The 20,058-nt window shown below is 38.1% G+C and overlaps 1 protein-coding gene across 1 annotated transcript in view; it reads right to left on the reverse strand.

Moving 5' to 3' along the window:
* The window catches only part of RBM26 (RNA binding motif protein 26), a 105,093-nt gene that overhangs the window by 65,961 nt on the left and 19,074 nt on the right, over window positions 1-20,058 (reverse strand). Inside the window, exons 2-3 of the mRNA XM_027768932.1 lie at window positions 4,611-4,729; window positions 3,044-3,180 (exon numbers count right to left, since the gene is read on the reverse strand). Coding sequence (XP_027624733.1) covers window positions 3,044-3,180; window positions 4,611-4,729 — 256 coding nt within the window. The remainder of the gene's footprint in view (window positions 1-3,043; window positions 3,181-4,610; window positions 4,730-20,058) is intronic.

Raw genomic sequence — 20,058 nt, forward strand, 5'->3', positions numbered from 1 at the left:
AGGGCGCATGTGCTCGCCAGACAGACAGAGAGAAACAGAGAGATAGAAAGTGAAAAATCACCCCCCAGGGGGGATGGTCACGCCACAATCCCTTCTCCTCCATTCTCCTCTCAGGATCTTCAGCACGCATGCACACGCGCCCTGCGTGAGTTTAAGCCACCGGTTCCGGGACTCAAACTGCGGTCGACTACATGGGAGTCCAATGACATAGCCATTACGCTAACTGCTGGTCCCAAGATTTTACATTTTTAGTAAGCACTCTAAGATTTCTTTTCTTTTGAGAGGTTTTTGCTACAGGGTGCGTCGCTCGCCAGAGACAGAGAGAGACATAGAGACAGAAAGCGAGAAATCACCCCCCAGGGGGGATGGTCACGCCACAATCCCTTCTCCTCCATTCTCCTCTCGGGATCTTGGGCATGCATGCACACGCACCCGGCGTGAGTTTTAAGTCACTGGGTCCGGGACGTGAACCGTGGTCGACTACGTGGGAGTCCAGCAACATAGCCATTACGCTAACTGCTGGTTCCCTCTTAAGATTTTTTTTTAGGAGATATTTTTACTATAGGGCACATGTACTCACTGGAGAGAGACAAAGAGACAGAAAGTGCAACATTATCTCCCCCAGAAGGAATGGCCACATCAAAATCCCTTCTCTTCCATTCCTGACTTGGGATTTGGGGCTCACATGTAGTCTTTTCAGCTGCCAGGTCTGGGACTCAAACTGCAGTGAATTACGTGGGAGGCCAGCAATGTAACCATTATGCCATCTACTGCTCCCAGCACTCTAAGATATTTCAATACAGGTAGTCCACACATAGAGTACACATGTCTCAGTTCATGCCAGCAGTTCTAGCATCCTTTTCAATAAGCGCCTCTCCCTGTCAAAAGAGGGCAACTCTGGATTATAAATTTAGTAGAAATCCTACTAACAGACCAAACTAGGAGAAATAGGCTTTAAAGCCTTCTTTCAACAGGCCTATTTTTCTTCAAGTACTTTTGTTCTCCTCTTAATACGTACTCCAATTATCTTCCCAACCCAAACAAAAAACTGGGTAGTAATAAAATACAACCCTCCTAATGTATTTTTTCCCTTTTATTTACTTCAAATATACTCTCAAAAATAATTTATGTTGAAAGAGTGCCATATTCCATAGTACATGCCTATTTGGGAATTTATGATATACCCACATTTTAAACCCAAACTGTCACCTGGAATTTTAACAATTATGAAAAAATAGGGATAAATATCTCCCACAATTTGTCAAGAAAACTGAAGGCCTTGCTATTAATTCGCTTTAGAAACAAGACTGCTGTTTTAAACCAAAGGCCCATGATTTACTCAAGATTTTTTGAGTTAAAACATAATTTGAGGCTGTCCTGTGGCCAGGCAGTTAAGGAGGCTAGATCCCAGATGGCCAACTACACAATTTGAATCCTAGCCCAGAGCTGGAAAAACACGCCAGGTGCATGTGCATACATGTCCAAAATCCCAAAAGGATGAAGGAATAGAGACAAAATTGTGAAGTGACTACAGCCCATTGAGGGATGTGGGTGTGCCCCACATCACTCGCTCATGTGCGGGCGCACACGCTCTCTCTCACTCTCACTCTCCCTCTCCCTCCCACCATCCCTCTCCCCCCACCCCCTCTGCCTCTCTCTGGCAAGTGCACCTGCCCTCTGGCAAATTAAAAACCAAAACAAAAAAATTTAATTTGTAACAGCAAAATTCTGGAATTGACATAAACTTCCATCAGTGAACAAAGCTTAAATAAAGTATATGTATGTTTCTATGTGGCGTCAGCAACTGCCAACCTAATACTCATTGTCCCTTACTACCTAAATCCCTATAAGTAAGAAATATGCTCAGTTACAAAATTACATTTTGATCCTCCCCTGTGGGCATAATTGACTATGTCATGTATGTGTAAAATTACATACATATACATGTGTATAAATACATTCAGGTACAGAGATAAAAATACATTTGGAAATTATTATGCAGTATTATATACAGTAGTCCCCACTTATGCATATTTTCACTTTCTGCTGTTTCAGTTACTACTGGCCAACTGTGGTCCAAAAATAGGTAAGTTACATATTTTGAGAGACAGACCACACACATAACTTTTATTGTAGTGTATTATCATAACTGTTGTATTATTATTGTTTATTTCTTACTATGCCTAAATTATAAATGAAACTTTAATCATAGGTACGTATATAAAGAAAAAGTATATAGTATATATAGGGTTTGGTTCTATCTACAGTTTCAGGTACCTACTAGCAGGTCTTAGAATGTTTCCCCTGCCAGTAACAGAACACTGTATGTACATACTATTACATAATATACTTATTACTTAAATAATCTGAGAAAAGAGTCTGAAGGGAAAGAAACCAAAGGTCTGACCACAACCTATCTACCAGGAAACAATCTCTCAACAGCTACGGCAGCTACAATCTACTGAGAACATACCATCTGCCACACTTCAAGTGCTTTATACATATGTTAATTACTCCTCACAACACTGTAATATTTCCATTTCATAGATGAATAAAAAGAGGCTCAGGCAAGTAATGTGTCCAGTCACAAAACAAATTCATAGAGCCAAAATTTTAATCAAGATTAACTTGATTAAAGCTTTAAAGCTAAACAAAAAAATGTAATAGCTTCAATGCCAACAATTATTTTTGCTAGAATTAATGTTTAAACATCAAATTGAGAAGTTCTGAATTATACAAATATTTAGTAGATTCTATGATTCACAGGTGTACCAAAACTCATTGCTAGGGATATTAAGTACTTATGTGATGCGAAGGAATTTGGAAGTTAGTGCTCCTTTACTACTGGACTTGACACATTTTCTATTTGCTGACTTTACTTTGTAATAAATCAAACCCATGAGAATAACTATGTGTAGAGTCTTATGAGTGCTTCTAGTGAAATCATCAAACATGGGGATGGTGTCTTGAGGACTCCCGACACACAGCCACGGAAAACAAAACTCACTTTAATTATTCCTTAAATGTTTTTAAAGATCCTTACCTCTTCTTTTTTTATATCTTTTTCTTGGTGCTGAAAAAATTCTACCTTCAGGCTTCCTGATGATGGCTGCTCTGGAGGAGGTAGATAACTCTTAGTATTCACAGCATCGAAAAGTTTTTCCACAAATATCTGTGTCTCTAAATATAAAAGAAAAATTATAAATTATAAGATGTTTGCTAAGGTATTAATTCTCCACTTCTACTAACATTAGATGCTTAATACAATAAAATACACCTTCACTTTTAAAAATCTAGAAATTATACCAAGATCAAGAGCTTCCCAACCAGTGTCTGGTACATGTGGGGAATAATTCTGATTCACTCATCTTTCTGAATGGTGGGGATTAGAATGGCCAGAACTGCTGGGTCACTTAAAGCCATCTCTAGTTGTCTCCATGTAGCCCATCCAGTATGGGAAACAAAATACTATCATTATCTAAATGTGGTCAAAGTACAAACAGCTAAAAAGCAATGTGCTAAACAAGATTCAAAGTAGTTTCCTAAGCAGTAATAACTTTAAGTTAAACAGGCATACAGTCATATTCTTAATCATTAAACCTAGCTAAAAAAATAAAAATTTAGGGGACGGCAGGTAAAGTGCTAGTTGGGCACTGGACTCCCACATGGCCAACCATGGTTCAAATCTGAGACCTGGTGGCTTGCTTTCTCTCTTTCTCTCTCAGGTCAAATTAAAAATAATACTGAATAAAATTAAATAAATTTTAAATTAGAAAATTAAATATATTCTCTAAAAATTTCTTTTTAAGGGAACCAGCAGTTAGCGTAATGGCTATGTCGCTGGACTCCCACGTAGTCGACCACGGTTCGTGTCCCGGACCCGGTGGCTTAAAACTCACGCCGGGCGCGTGTGCGTGCGTGCCCAAGATCCCGAGAGGAGAATGGAGGAGAAGGGATTGCGGTTTGACCATCCCCCCTGGGGGGTGATTTCTCGCTTTCTGTCTCTATGTCTCTCTCTGTCTGTCTGGCAAGTGCTTCCAAAAAAAAAAAAAAAAAAAAAAAAAAAAACTCCAGTATGATTTAAGAATGAGCATAACACATAACAGGGCCGGCAGGTACGTGGTGGTTAAAAGTACTGAACTCCCACATGGGCAACTGCAGTTCAAGTCCCGGACCTGGTGGCTTGCTTTCTCACTTTCCCTCTCTATTTCTCTGTCTCTCTCTGATCAAACTGGAAAATGATAATAAATAAAGCTAAATTAAAAATCAATTCTTGGGAACCAGCAGTTAGCGTAATGGCTATGTCCCTGGACTCCCATGTAGTCGACCACGGTTCACATCCCGGACCCGGTGGCCTAAAACTCACGCCGGGCGCGTGTGCGTGCGTGCCCAAGATCCCGAGAGGAGAATGGAGGAGAAGGGATTGCAGCGTGGCCATCCCCTCTGGGGGGTGATTTCTCGCTTTCTGTCTCTCTGTCTCTCTCTGTCTGTCTGGCAAGTGCACATGCCCTATAGTGAAAAATCTCTCAAAAATATATATATATATTATATGATTAATCTTATTTTGAATAACTTACTAAAACAAAGTAATATTTTTAAAAAGATCTTACCTTTCTGAAGAAATACATCCAGCTGATCAATGCATAATGCCTTTAACTCTTTTTCACTTTTGTCTTTCTTTACCAAAGCCAAAACATATTTTGCTAGGGCTGATGGATCTGCATCACATCTTAAAAAAAAAAAAATTGAAGGCAGTTTAGCCATAAAACAACTGTACATTCTACAAATTCTAGCAACAGATTTAATAGGTATGAGAAATAAATATATGTAGAAATCATCTAGCATAATAGAAGGCACTGAAGAAATATAAGCTCTTCTCATATTAATATAGCTCACGTGCAATATGGAGCCATCATTTCTATAAAATATACTATACAGTTTATTAAACAGCAGAAAAGAAACTCTAGAAATGGTCCAAGCATATTTTTATGACAATAGCACCAAAGTCAACAAAAAAATACATGGCCACACAATAAATGGTACTCAGGCAATAAAATTTTATAAAAACTAACTTGTACTGATCATCTATTCTATACACCACAAAAAATATAAAAGCATATAAAACCATTAAAGGATCAGGACTGGCCCTGTAACCTAATGGTTAAGGGAGCCAGATCCCACATGGCCAATGGTGGTTCAAATCCTGGCCCGTGTGTTGAAAAACATGCTGGGTACACATGCCCAAACTTTAGATAGGATGGAAAAACAGACCAAAAAAGGACTGTGGTGTGACCACACTCCATGGGAGGTGTTTTCTATCTTTCTCCCTTATACTTTCTCCCTGAGCACACAAGTCCTCCAACGACTTTTTTTTAAAAACATTCAAATAGTTTAATTCATCACAAAAAGGCAAATTACCCAGAGCCTCTATCAATTAAGACCAACAACAGAGAGAAAAAGACAACAAAAGATAGGAATAGATACAAAACAGAAAAAGAAATAAGTGTGACTCTTAACTATGATTAATTCATGGTCAGTCCATGGCCTGTCAGTTTAAGCGGCTGATTCCAACATGGCCAACTGAATGGTTCAAATTCCAGACCCAGGGACTCGAGAAACATGCTGGACACATGTGCAGATGTGCCCAAATACCAAAAAAAGGGGAGAGAGAAGAGAGTTTAGTGTGGCCATGCCCCATGGAGCATGTTATGTCATTATCACCATCACCCCATCTCTGGCAAATGTATGGGCCCTCTGAAATCAATCAATCAATCAATCAATCAATAGATGGATTCAGCCTAATCCACAAGAGAAATGCAAACTTAACCTACGCTGAAATATAATGATAAAACCAAAAATATGAATATTCTGTTGGAAAACTAAGGGAATTAGCAATTTTCAAACACTGAGATGGTGCAAGTAAATTTAGCCCCTAAGGACAATATTTTGGTGTAGCGCAGTCACAAATGCAATCTGATTCAGCAATTCTACCTCTACAAATTTATTCTAAATATGCTTACATGCTCGAAATAATGTGTACAAGTTATTCATTTTCATATAGATAAATCAAAATGTGCAAATAAAGTCCTCCTTTACAGAGCACTGACAAAGCATATTAAGTCCATATAAGGAAATAGTGTGCAGCAAAAGGATATCAAAAAAAGGCAGATGAAATTTTTGAACATTATAAAATTTTCATTATCAATTCATTAAATTTAAAAAGCAAGGTAGAGAGGCCAGCAGGTGGCATGATAGTTAAGGTGCTGGGACATTACCCCAACAAGGCAGACCACAGTTTGAGTCCCAAACCTAGTGGCTTGAAAATCACACCAAGCATGTGTGTGTGAGTGTGTGTGTGTGTGTATGTGTGTGTGTGTATGTGTATGTGTCCAAAATCCCAAGAGAATGAAGGAGAAGGTGTTGCAGCATGATCATCCCTCCAGGGGGGTGACTTCTCAGTTTCCCTCTCCCTCTCTGTTCCTCTTGTGAATGCATAAACCCTCTGGAAATTAAAAAATAAATAAAAATCTTGGGATCAGCAGATGGCACATTGGTTATGTCATTAAACTCCCACGTTGTCAACTGTGATTAGAGTCCTGGACCTGCAGACTTAAAACTTATGTCAGGTACATGTGTGTATGTGCCCAAGAGCACTAGAGGAGAATGGAGGAAAAGGGACTAGGGTGTGGCTATCCCTGGCGGGGGAGAGAGGGTGATTTCTCTGTCTCTCTCTGTTGAGCACACCTGTCCTATAGTAAAAATCTCTAAATAAATAAATAAATTTGTAAAGATCTGAAGGAAGATTTTTATAATTATTGTACTCTCTAAGTTACAGTTTTATAAAAAAAGATTGAATTCCTAAACAAATGCTGTTCAGCTTCTGTAGGATGCAGTTTACACCGAATCAAAGTCACTAATGGCCAAAATAACCATAATAAATAAACCATTATATACAGAAATTCTAAAAGCCTGAAATACTCTAAAAGATTACTTTTTAAAATTTGTTACAAGTTAAAATTATACAATAAAATAAAATCTTATTATTTCACATATAGTAGCAACACAACAATTTACATTCAGGATGCAATTTTCTTTAATCTATTAAGTATTTGTTCCATTTTTAATTTCAGTATTTTTGAAAACAAAGAAAAGGATTTACAAATTACAAATAAGTAATCTGAGTAAAAAATGGTATGAACCACAGGAATTTAACAATGTACCAAAATGTTCTGGATCAGGAGAAAAGCAAAATCTGTATTCTCTTTTCTATTTGTCTTAATTAAGTGTCAAAGTTTAGGGCTAGCAGGTAGCATGGTGGTTAAGGTGCTGGACTCCCACATAGCCGACCATGGTTTGAGTCCAGGACCTGGCAGGTTGCTTCACACCTTCTCTCTCTCTTTCTGTGTGTGTGTCTCTAACATATGACCTATAGCAAATTTTTAAAATAATAATGAATTAAATTAAATAACTATTTTTAAAAAGTGCCAAAGTTACATCATCTAACCCCTACCAATGATAACCTCCTATGCAAAAATAATTACATTCAGATAATGAGAAGTTATTTTTAAAAACTGTCTCCATGGCAAACAAGATTCTTCATGAGGTACTCCACTATACCCGTTGCCATTGCTAAACATAGGTCTGTGATTCTGGAATGACAAATTTCTCATCAGAGTTTAACTATACCCTCTGCTACATGGTTAACATCCTGGGAAATGCGTGAGAGAAGTGGGACTGGTATCTTACAGATCAGGAAGGCGTAAAAAAAAAAAATTAAGTTTTGAAGATGTTTAAAGATTAACAAATAATACTGAAACTGGCAGACTTCATACTTAGAAACCAAAGTCTCCCTGATTTTATGTTCCATAAATACTTCTTAGCACCTCAGAAACCAAATTCTTTCAATAAAGTATGATTCTGATACAACATGCACCACCTCCAGTTGCTCCTCTGTTTACAGGGAGCAGGGGAGAAGCCAAGGAAAAACAAAGAAAACGAAACTACCAAAATAAGGAAAGCATGAGACATGACTTACCAATAATGTTTGTAAAGAGAAAGGCAGAAGGAGAGTAACTTGCGTGTTAATTACAATAAGTTAAATCAAATGAAAATGTGAAATGGCTGGAAGGAAATGTAAATCATTAAAAATGCAATTAAAAAAAGGACATCGAGAACTACAGAAGAAACAGTGCTGCTCTCCTATATAGCAGAGTAAGAAGTGCTTTTAATTCCAGGTACCATCTTTTACAAGTACATAAATAAACTCATTTTAAGAGGGATATAAAGTTAGGCAGGGATCCAAGTAGAGTGTAAGCATGCTTTGTGGTTATCTAGAGAAAGAAGAGCTGAGGCCAAGGGAGGCCAACAGAGGCCTGGGGTAACAAGTCTACTTGAGACAAGAGTCCAGTGAAATGGAGCAAAGTGAATATTCAAGAATATCTGGGGAACCAGCAGATGGCATAATGGTTACACCGCTGGACTCCCAAATCATAGACTATCACAGACCCCCACGTAGTAGACTACAGTTCATACCTGGACCTAGCAGCTTAAAACTCATACTGGGAGCACGTGTGTGCATGCCCAAAATCTGGAGAGAGGAATTGAGGATAAGGAAGGGATTATAGTGTGGTGGTGGTGGTGGAGGGTGATTTCTCACTTTCTGTCTCTCTCTCTCTAACTGGTAAGTGCATGTGCTCTATAGCAAATATCTCTCTTAAAAAAAAAAAAAAAAAAAAAAAGAATATTTGGATTTATAATCTCTCCCTCTCCAAGGATTTTAAATGAACTGTTTCAATAAACTTTGGGCACATTACAAAGAAATCATTCAAACCAGTAATTTAAAAGACACAAAACTATCAATCTCTGAATAAACTGTGATAAGGACATTACAAATAAGAAAACATTTCTATTTTTAGAAATTGTTCAGGGGGCCAGCAGGTGGTGTGGTGGTTAAGGGCACTGGACTCCCACATGGGCGACTGCAGTTTTGAGTCTTGGCTTGCTTCCTCACTCTCCCCCCCACCCCCTCTCTCTGTCCCTTTGTGGTCAAATTAAAATAAATAAATTAAATTAAGTTATTTAAGAAATAAGAATTGTTCAGTTGAAAATTTCAGCTTTGTGCATACCCTTTTAGAGTACAGGAGTCAGGGCCAGCAGGTGGCATGCTGGTTAAGGTACTGGACACTACCAAATGGATGACTGCAGTTTGAGTCCCCTGTGTGTGTGTGTGTGTGTGTGTGTGTGTGTGTGTGTGTGTGTGTGTTGCTGGTCAGACTAAAAATAATTGGCCGATCATGATTCAAGTCCCGGACCTGGCGGCTTGCTTTCTCACTTTATCTCTCTCTCTCTAATTAAATTAAAATGAATGAATGAATAAATAAAATTAAATAAATAATTTTTAAAAATTAAATATTCTTTAAAAAAATAATTGAATGAATAAATAAAATTAAAAACATAATTCTTTAAAAAAAGACAAAGTACAGTGCTGATCATTTCTTTAAACTATATCTGGGGAGGGAAGTATGTACAAATCAAATGTTACCATAAAATATCCCAGAACTAATTTTTTTATGCAATAGTTTAAATACTATGAATCAAATCACTCCTAGAATTAAAGTTTGTAATTAATCCTCCTAACGCACTAGTGATTAGTGTGGTTTAGTTTTTAATTTAGGATTTTCAAAATAGTAATAAAACAGTAAAGAAAGCTATTAACACTCCAGGGCAATATTACAAAAAAAAAAAAAAAGATTTGTTTTGCTCAAATTTCTCAGAGACTTTTAGAAATTCAGTGAAGATAACTAACTGATGGGATGTAACCCAAGGTTCCATTTTCAGTGATCTTGAAAAGGAGGAGCTGGAGGTGGTAGTGGGAATGAAAATTAAATTTAAATATGTTAACAGAGTAACTTTAGAGCACGGATATACACCCACATCTGTTCCTTCCAAATTTTCATTTTATATTCAAGAAAAATATCTAATTTGCATCAAAATCATGATTCTATATTCTGCACTTCGTATTACTCTTTTAAAAATTTGAATTCACAGGAACAAACAATACATATTCTGAAAAATTTAATTACTACAACTAATTATACCATCTCATTCAATGCAAATAAGGCAAAAATAGACTACTTGTATAGATATGGTAGTTACAAAGATTACTCATTATGAGTTATACACCCAGTTTATCTACAAAATAAAATTAGTACAATATAACCATATGTAAACATTATCCATCCATGAGTATCATACAATCCAGTTCTTAACCATAGCAAAACCTTATCACAATTTAACTAATTGTAACTCTGAAAGCTATTCAGTCAGTTCTTTGATCTCCCTGTATCACTCCAAGATCAGTGATTCCTTTTTTCCTTAGGGCAGTGACTTTCAAACTTTTTGGTCTGAGAGTCTCTAAGCTTCTAAAAGAGACAACTTCAAAGAGCTTATTATTTTAAAATGTTGTATCGGGGTCCAGTAGACGGCATAACGGTTATGTCACTTGACTCCTATGTAGCCTAACACTGTAGGAGTCTCAGACCCAGCAACTTAAAACTCATGCAGCTTGTGTAATGGTTACATTGCTGGACTCTGCGTTTTGTGTCCTGGACTGGCAGCTTAAAACTCATGCTGGGAGCATGTGCCTGTGTGCCCAAAATCCTGAGAGGAGAGTGGAAGAGAAGGGACTGCAGCATGGACATCCCTTCTGGGGGATGATTTCTCGCTGTCTCTGTTTCTCTGATGAGCACACATGCCCCACAGCAAAGACCTCTCTACAAAGTAAAACAAAACAAAACACCAGGCCACATGTGTGCAGTGCACACATGTGTGCCCCAAATCCTGGGGGGGGTGGTGTGGAAGATAAGAGACTGCAGCGTGGTTATCCCCCAAAGGAGGTGATTTCTCACTTTCTGTTTCTCTCTGTCTCTCCAGCAAGGACAAGTGACCTATAGCAAAGAAGCTCTTTAAAAAAAAAGTCAGATCAGTATCCACCATATCAATTAAAACTGAGAAAACTGGGACCAGCAAGTGGCATGGTGGTTAAAGGTGCTGGACTCCCACATAGCCGACCACGGTTCAAGTCTCGAACCTGGTGGCTTGCTTTCTCACTTTCTCTCTCTCTCTGTCTCTCTCTGATCAAACTGGAAAATAATAATGATAATAATAATAAATAAAGTTAAATAAAATAATTCTAAAAAAAAAAAAAAAATGAGAAAACCCTGAAAGAGTTTAATAATAAACTCATTACAACTTAGCATAAATACCATAAATGAAGTCTTCAAACAATTCACAGAAAGTATGTATTATGAAAAAAATGCAGATTTCAAAATTTTGTACCAAAATAAGCTTTTACTTTAATTCCATTTTCCGTGAACTTTAAAAAATCCACTCATATATATACATGCATACATATAGTGTGTATATACATGTACATTTTCTTGGAGGAAGTAACTAAATGGAAGAATAGACTGGGCACCAATAAATGAAAAGTCCAAATGGATTCAAGCTCATTTTAGATACTGCTAGACCCAGGAGTTCAAAAAATGTCACCATGTCTTTCTATTTCCCTGCCCCTTGAGTTAACATGATTATCAGGCAGGACCTCTACATCTGATAATAACGGTTTTCCTAATCAGTTCTAGGCTTTGATTATTCTCGCAGCTTGTGAAGCCAGAGAAAGGAGTTGACCCTTTCTCTCCTCCTGTATCCATACTGGCCTCTGAAGATGACTCATCTCCCCCAGCTTGACTCGTACCTGACCACAAGTAAGTGATGGACAGAGCTCTACGACTAACAGTCTTACCTGAAACTAAATGCTAATTTTTTTTAAGAAAAAAATAACTATTTTCCAAATTGTGACAAAAAGGAAAACTGTGACAAAAGTGTCAATGTTTCATTTTTTGCAAATACCTTTATTACCTGGGTTAACAGAAAACAGATATGATTTATCATTCAACACTCTGTTACAGGATGTTCTGGTTGATGTATATGAAGAAAATCTAGTTCCACATATACACCATGAAAGGATCTCAAGAAACCTCAGAAGTTCTCACATTACACTTGAAAACTACTACTCTAAAGATATTTTAACAATATCTTTAGTACTGCCACTGTGGAAACCAACATGGAGGCTCCTCAAAATACTACAACTAGAAGTACCACATGACTCAGTAATCCTACTCCTTGGTATTTATCCAATGGATAAGAAAACAGTCAGAAAACAGTCAGACACCTACACAGTAATCCATGATTACTGCAGCATTATTCACAATTGCTAAGACATGGAACCAACCTAAATGCCCATGAACTGATGCCTCTATGTAAACAATGTGGCACATTACACTATAAAAATACTCAGTCATAAGGAACAATGAGAACCTGTCATTAGATACGAAGGGGATAAATATAGATTTAATTCTAAGCAAAGACAGACTATGAAAGACACTGTTTATCTCTGCTCAAAATATACTGAATGGGAACCAGCAGTTAGCGTAATGGCTATGTCGCTGGACTCCCACATACGTAGTATACCGCGGTTCACGTCCCAGACCTGGTGGCTTAAAACTCACGCCGGGCGCGTGTGCGTGCGTGCCCAGGATCCCAAGAGGACAATGGAGAAGGGACTGCAGCTTGACCATCCCCCCTGGGGGGTGATTTCTCGCTTTCTGTCTCTCTGTCTCTCTCTATCTGTCTGGCGAGCGCACGCACCCTATAGCGAAAATCTCTCCAAAAAAAAAAAAATATATATATATATATACTGAATGCTGCACTCTATGGCAGAAATAGAAAGATAGAAAGATAGAAGTGTAAATATCATAGATTGTATGGGAGGGCAGCAATAGCCAAGGATGGGTGGGGGAGCTCAAGGAGGAAATACTTAACAGACACAGGAATATAAAGTTCTCTGCCTAAAATGATGTATATGGTAATATCCTTAATTTGACTGTCACATACTGCATTCATACTTTAAAAAAACATATCCTGGGACCAGCAGTTGGCGTAATGGCTATGTCGCTAGACTCCCATGTAGTCGACCATGGTTTGAGTCACAAACCCAGTGGCTTAAACTCACACCGGGCGTGTGTGTGTGCGTGCGTGCCCAAGATCCCGAGAGGAGAATGGAGAAGGGATTGGGTGGGGGGGTGATTGCTTTCTTTTTCTTTATTTTTTTTTGAGAGATTTTTGCTATAGGGCACGTGCGCTCGCCAGAGAGAGATAGAGACAGAGAGACAGAAAGTGAGAAATCACACCCCACGGGGGATGGCCACACCACAATCCCTTCTCCTCCATTCTCCTCTCAGGATCTTGGGCACACACGCCCATGTGCCTTAAGCCACCTGGTCCAGGACTCGAACCGTGGTCGGCCACATGAGAGTCCAGCGACAAAGCCATTACACTAACTGCTGGTCCCAATTTCTTGCTGTCTCTGTCTCTCTGTCTTTCCGGAAAGCGCACACACCTTATAGCAAAAAAAAAAAAAAACAAAAAAAACTCCCCCTCCCCAAAAAAACCCCTATGATATAGTATAGAGATATACAATGATTAAATGTAAATAAGAACATAAAACTGTTAAAAAGTTATTGAGGAAATATTATGTGTCTAATTCATTTTTTTAGATATGGCAGCCCACAGTAAAAACCCGCATTAGGTATATTTTCTAAACAAAACTGAGGATGAATGGAGTTCTCTGAGAAAGGGCTGCCTTCCAAGGCCACTTACTCAGTTAACTTCACTCTACCAAGTTACAAAAAAAAGATCTGAGGTAGCAATCCATCCCACAATTATTTAAACAAGAGAGAACAAGCTGGTGACCACTTTCTTTCAGTAGAATTATCCAAGGGAAATAGTACCTAAGATTGTAAATACAAAAAAACCTAGTTTTATTATTCTCTTGTATGAACTTCTGAGTCAAGTAAAAACTAAGATTTTATATATATATTAACATAAATAAAAGCCTGTGTGGCTATATATGTTAGGCATTCACTTATAAGTCTCTAACATTTCCATCAAACTTTTCTAATACTGCTATAAAAATCATGCTGAAATTTTTTTCATTAAACATAGGAGAATGCTATAGACAATTTTCAGCTCACAAATCTCAGGATTAAGAATATTAAGTTTCAGTTTCTTCATCTAAGATCACAGCAGCTCTGCCAAGTTAGATATAATTACAAATAAATACAAGATCACAAATAAAAAGTTTATTAATCTGTCAAATTTTGTAAAAAAACGTTAAGGGATTACCAAACAATGAACTTGATAAAATTTTAAAGCTATAAGATGCCTATACTAACCTCTGAAAATACACTTTAGTTTAAATCTGGTTATTATGTTTTAAATCCTATATTCCCTTTCAAATCCACTTCATCCTGAGCCAAACTTGTTTTGAGGCAGTCTGGTACTATAAAAAATAACATTAAACTAAACTCCAAAACACCTGAGGAATCACAGATTTCTAGTCTGGTTATTCTGTACTTCAATCATTAGGTAGGTAATCCTGGGTTAGCATTTTATTTCTCTAGGCTTCGGTTTATTCATTTTTAAAACAAAAGCACCAAACCACATAATCTGGAAAAGTGGATCATTTTTACCAATAAATGCCACACTGTCGCCATCATCATACTTTTTCCCCTTCTCATTTCCGGTAAGTTTCAGTTAACTGAATGTCAATAATTCAGTATATAGAACACTGGAATCTTTAGGGGAATTTTTTTCTTCTTCTTTACATCTTTTTCAAGAGCCATAGACTCTCATTTTCTCAGTATCCATGAGCAAATTCTAAAACTTTCGGATAGGATAATAAACTCTATTAGATGGGAACATTTTGAATATTTCTCCTAAGTTTTTGGATCTAAAGTTTTGTACATATTCCTACCACTGTTAAATTCTAACTACTGGTGTTTGTTTCTCCCATAGGTATTCTAGGTAACTATAATTTGCCTTTTCCCAGAATAAATCACAATGTATTGAGAAGCATCTACTAATTACCAACATGTACAAAGAGCCTACCAGATCAGGGGTGTAGCAACCATCTGAAAAAGCAACTCTTGGTTTCTGCTACACCTAATTAAGACAAATATAAAGGTGTACTAAAAAGGTCACAAATCTGACAGATAACAAAAAAGTCAGTAAAGGTAATGACATACCCTTGTAGTTAAGGAAGCCAGATTCCGCATGGCTGGCCACCCTACTCTCAAAGCCTTCTGGTAAGATTTTTTTCCGCTTTTTTTTTTTTTAATCACTATGTGCAGGGATGACTTTAATAATTTAAGAAAATAGGCTGATTTTATTTCCTTAAAAGTAATGGCCATATCACAAATAAAGCACTTTTAAAATTGCAAAATACTCACATAACTGAGGGTCAGCCATTAGCCTGGATCCCACATAGCCAACCATGTGGTTCCACTCCTGGACCTTGCAAAATAAGCTAGGCACATATGCGTTCATTCCCCAAATTTCAAAACAAGAGAGAAACAGAAGAAAAGGGATTGTGGCATGACCATGCTCCATTAGGAGTGCTTTCTTGTTTTCCCTCTTTGTCTTTCTGGGTCTCTCTCAAGTGAGCTCACATACTCTCTGGCAAATTAATAAATTTTTACATAATTGACTATTAGGGAACCAATGAAAGGCACAGGAATTTACTTAATCAACTCTTGGGATCAGCAGCTGGAGTAATGGCTATGTCATTGGACTCCCATGCAGTCGACCGCAGTTGGATTCCCAGACCCGATGACTTAAACTCACACACATGCCGGGTGTGTGTGTGTGTGTGTGCCCAAGATCCCGAGAGGACAATGGAGGAGAAGGGACTGTGGCATGGCCATCCCCCTTGGGAGTGATTTCTCGCTTTCTGTCTGTCTTTCTGGCTAGTGTTCTCACCCTATAGCAAAAACCTCTCCAAATAAAAAAAAAAGAAAGAAAAAAGAAAAGAAATCTACTTTTGTTAAGAGAATGTACAGTGTTATGGAAAATATTAGTTTCGGTACCATACAAACAATATGATCCCATCTATATTAAAATATATGTGTCTGTGTGATGCATGTATGTTTATTTTTACAGATACATGTTTATATATTAAAACCAAGAAGGGGTTAGAAGACTTACATTTGGTTTATATCTCTGTATTCCTTAAAAGTGTTATTAAAACAAAGCAAATACTGTTTTTCCCTTTTTATTTTTATTTTCTTTTTTATTTTTATTATACTTGTTTTTAAACATTCTATTGCTTTACGTCATTTGCTTGTAAATAGAGCAAATACTATTTTCAATTAAACAGACTTACAAAACTTAAAACTAATTCCGAATAAAAATAGTACAAGCATAACTATATGGCATGATTCTAACTATGGAATACTACTCAGCAATAGAAAGAAACAAATTATGGTTATATGTAATAAGAAAAAAACTCAGAAACATTACAAAGGAGTTGAAAAGAAGTTGTACTCAAAAGAATATATATGCCATGAGTCCATTTATATGAAGTTCTAGAGCAGACAATACTAATGCACAACGGGGAAAAAAGCAGAACAGTGCTTTCTTTTAGAGACAGATGAAGGCATGGGAAGAGAATGAGGAAGCTTTCCTGGATGATGATGTTTTTTTATCTGGACTGGGGATCTGGTTACAAAAATGAATAAATTTTTCATAATTCATCAAGTGGTAGACTTAAGATCTGTCCACTTGATTATATACAGGTTCTAAAACTTATATATATATGTTATATATATACACACACACACACACACACACACTCTGAACTAAAAGCATGATATACATGTTTTAGGATAAGTGCACTAATGTCTAACTTCCTCTGAAATGAATTAAAGGAGTACAGAGAGTGACAATAAGCACACTAAGATGTTTACAGTAGAATCTAAGTGATGAATTTGTTATAGAATTATTTCAGTTTTTCTATTTTTTTTTTTCAAAAGGAAACATCATGTGGGGGAAGGGCAGTCAAGTAAAAACCACAAGGATAATTCTGAAAATGAATATTGACACGAGACTAGCCTTACTAGGAATCAGGTGGATAAACAATTTAAATTTTTTTTAAAAAAGGGATTATAAAAGGCACTGATGATACTATTAGGGAATTCTTAAAGACACAGTGACTGTTTTCAATTTCTGATTCACTGATTTCATTGGATAAAGCACAGTATTATTTATAGCATGTGCATCACTAGTTAGAATTCAATAACTGACTGTGAAAGACAATTAGTACACTGGCATACAATAAGCACTATTAGTGACAGCATGATCACTACTGCCATATCGTCATTAAAATCAGTAACTTCACCTCGAAATAGGGAATGCTTTTCTGACTACAAAATTCAGACTCTATGAAATAATGGATAAATTCAAGCGGGGGGGGAGGTGTCTTCAAAAAGTTTGTGGAAATGATATTTTTTAAAAAAAACTACTCATGAATTTCTCTATCTTTTTATATCAAAATAACCTTAGACTCTGAGAGTTTCCACTATATGAAGTTGACTTATACATAAAATAGTCCTACATTAAAAAAATTTAAGCAGAATCAAAACATAAATGTACAGGAAAAAAGTTAACTGCAGCCCATATAATTTCCTTAATATATGAACAGCTCCTGCAAATCAACTGTTCGAGAAACTACGCATGGCCAGCTCCGTAGAACAACAGTAATGAGAGGCCAGATCTCACATGGCAACCAAGGTTCCAACTCCAAGTCCAGTCAGCCTTAAAACATGCCAGGCACACACGTGAATACCTAAGATGCAACCAGTTAGAAGACTGCAGGAAGGGGATGGTAGCATGACCAGGCCCTGTAAAAGGTGATCATCTCTTTCTCTCCCTTTTCCACATGTATATGCTCTATCGTGAATCAAGATAAAAGAAACCAATAGAAAAACAGAAAAGAGCATAATCAATACCCTCAAAACAATTTATACACACATAAAAAGTTTCTCAATCTAACTCATAAAACTAATACACATCAAAATTATAGGGAACCAGCAGTTAGCGTAATGGCTATGTCGCTGGACTCCCACGTAGTCGACCGCGGTTCGTGTCCCGGACCCAGTGGCTTAAAACTCACGCCGGGCGCGTGTGCGTGCATGCCCAAGATCCCGAGAGGAGAATGGAGGAGAAGGGATTGCGGCGTGACCATCCCCCCTGGGGGGTGATTTCTCGCTTTCTGTCTCTATGTCTCTCTCTGTCTGTCTGGCGAGCGCACACGCCCTACAGTGAAAATCTCTCAAAAAAAAAAAAAATTATATTAGCAGTCCCACTTCTAGCTAGATGTGGAAAAATCAGAGACCAGGGATCTTACCCTCACAAGAACAAAAAAGTCATTTAAGCTACAAAAACTACATTTTTTTTTTTTTTAAAGTCAAAGGCACACACACAAAAAAAAAACGCATTGGGCTGGCCCTATAGGTGCCAGATCCCACATAGCCAACAACGATTCAAATTCCAGCCCTAGCAGCTTTAAAGACCTGTCAAGTCTGTGTGTGTGTGTGTGTGTGTGTGAGCACGCATGTGCACGCTGCGTGCGGGTGTTTGTGTGTGTGTACATGCCCCCCAAATCCTGACAGAAAGGAAAATGGAGAGAAAAAAACTGCAGTGTGACCACATGCCATTAGGGCAGTGTTCTTTCACTCTCATGCACGGGGCCCTCCTGCAAGTTGAAAATAAAAAAATTAAAAAATGAATTATCTTGGGACCAGCACTTAGCATAATGGCTATGTCGCTGGACTCCCATGTAGTCAAGCGCAGTTCGTGTCCCGGACCCGGTGGCTTTAGACTCACGCTGGGTGCGTGTGCGTGCGTGCCCAAGATCCTGAGAGAAGAATGTAAGAGAAGGGATTGCAGCATGGCCATCCCCCCTGGGGGGTGATTTCTTGCTTTCTGTCTCTCTGTCTCTGTCTGGCGAGCGCACACGCCCTATAGCAAAAACTTCTCCAAAAAAAAAAAATTTAATTATCTAAATTCTGGAAAATGTTAAGACCTTTGAGAGAGAAAAGCCCATTACTCTCAACCCTAATAGAAAGTCAAGAAGAAAAAGCTGTCACAGTTGAAGTTGAGAAAAACTAAACTTTCTTTTTCTTTTTTTTTTTTTTTCAGTTTGCCAGAGGGCACATGTGCTTACCAGACAAAGATAGAGAAAGAATCCCCCCACAGAGTCACACTGCTATCCCTGCTCCATTCTGTGAGGATTTTGGGCATACATTTAGTTATGTTTTTCAAGCCACCAGGACGGGGATTCAGTCTGTGAGATCACCCATGTAGGATCCTAGCCCCCAAAACTGATATTTTGCAGAGCGTGCCCGAAGGATTTTTTTTGTTTGCCAGGGGCGTGTGCATTTGCCAGAAAGAGACAGAGAAACAGAGAGGAAAAAGAAGAAAGCAACCTCCAATGGAGTGTGTCTTGCTGCGATCCCTTCTCCATTTCTTCGCCCCTCTGTGATGCAGGGCATGTGTCCACACATGCCTGGTGTGTCAAACCACTGGGTCAGGAATTCAAACCATGTAGGATTCAGCTCCCTTAACCACTGGGCCAAGTTGCCAGGCCAGAAACCGGCCAAACTTTGGATTATCTTTCAATCACATGGTGTCAAAACAGATTAAAATCTAAAGGACCTTAAATCACAACGTGAGTCTACAAGCACTCAGCAAAGCTAAACAATCAAAACTCGGAAGAAGTTTTGGGAATAGGGAAGACTAGAAGAGATGGCCACGCAACTACTAGCTTTCAATTAGCAAAGGCTGAAAGTTGAAGAGGAGAGCTAAGTGACACTCTTCTGAGGCACTTCAAGCCTGCATGGAGCACTGCGTGAGTTACCCTTCAGAACACCAGTAAAGGGGATCAGCAGATGGTGTAATGGCTATGTCGCTGGACTTCCACATAGTCGACCGTGGTACAAGTCCCAGGCCCAGTAGCTTAAACTCATACCAGGCGCATGTGCGTGCACATCCAAGATCCCAAGAGGAGAATAGAGGAGAAGGGATTGTGGCGTGGCCATTCCCCCTGGGGGTGATTTCTCGCTTTCTGTCTTTCTGTCTCTGTCTTTGTGGTGTGCACCT

The sequence above is a fragment of the Tupaia chinensis genome, unplaced genomic scaffold, assembly GCF_000334495.1.
Source record: "Tupaia chinensis unplaced genomic scaffold, TupChi_1.0 Scaffold148049_1, whole genome shotgun sequence".
Classification (NCBI taxonomy): Eukaryota; Metazoa; Chordata; class Mammalia; order Scandentia; family Tupaiidae; genus Tupaia; species Tupaia belangeri.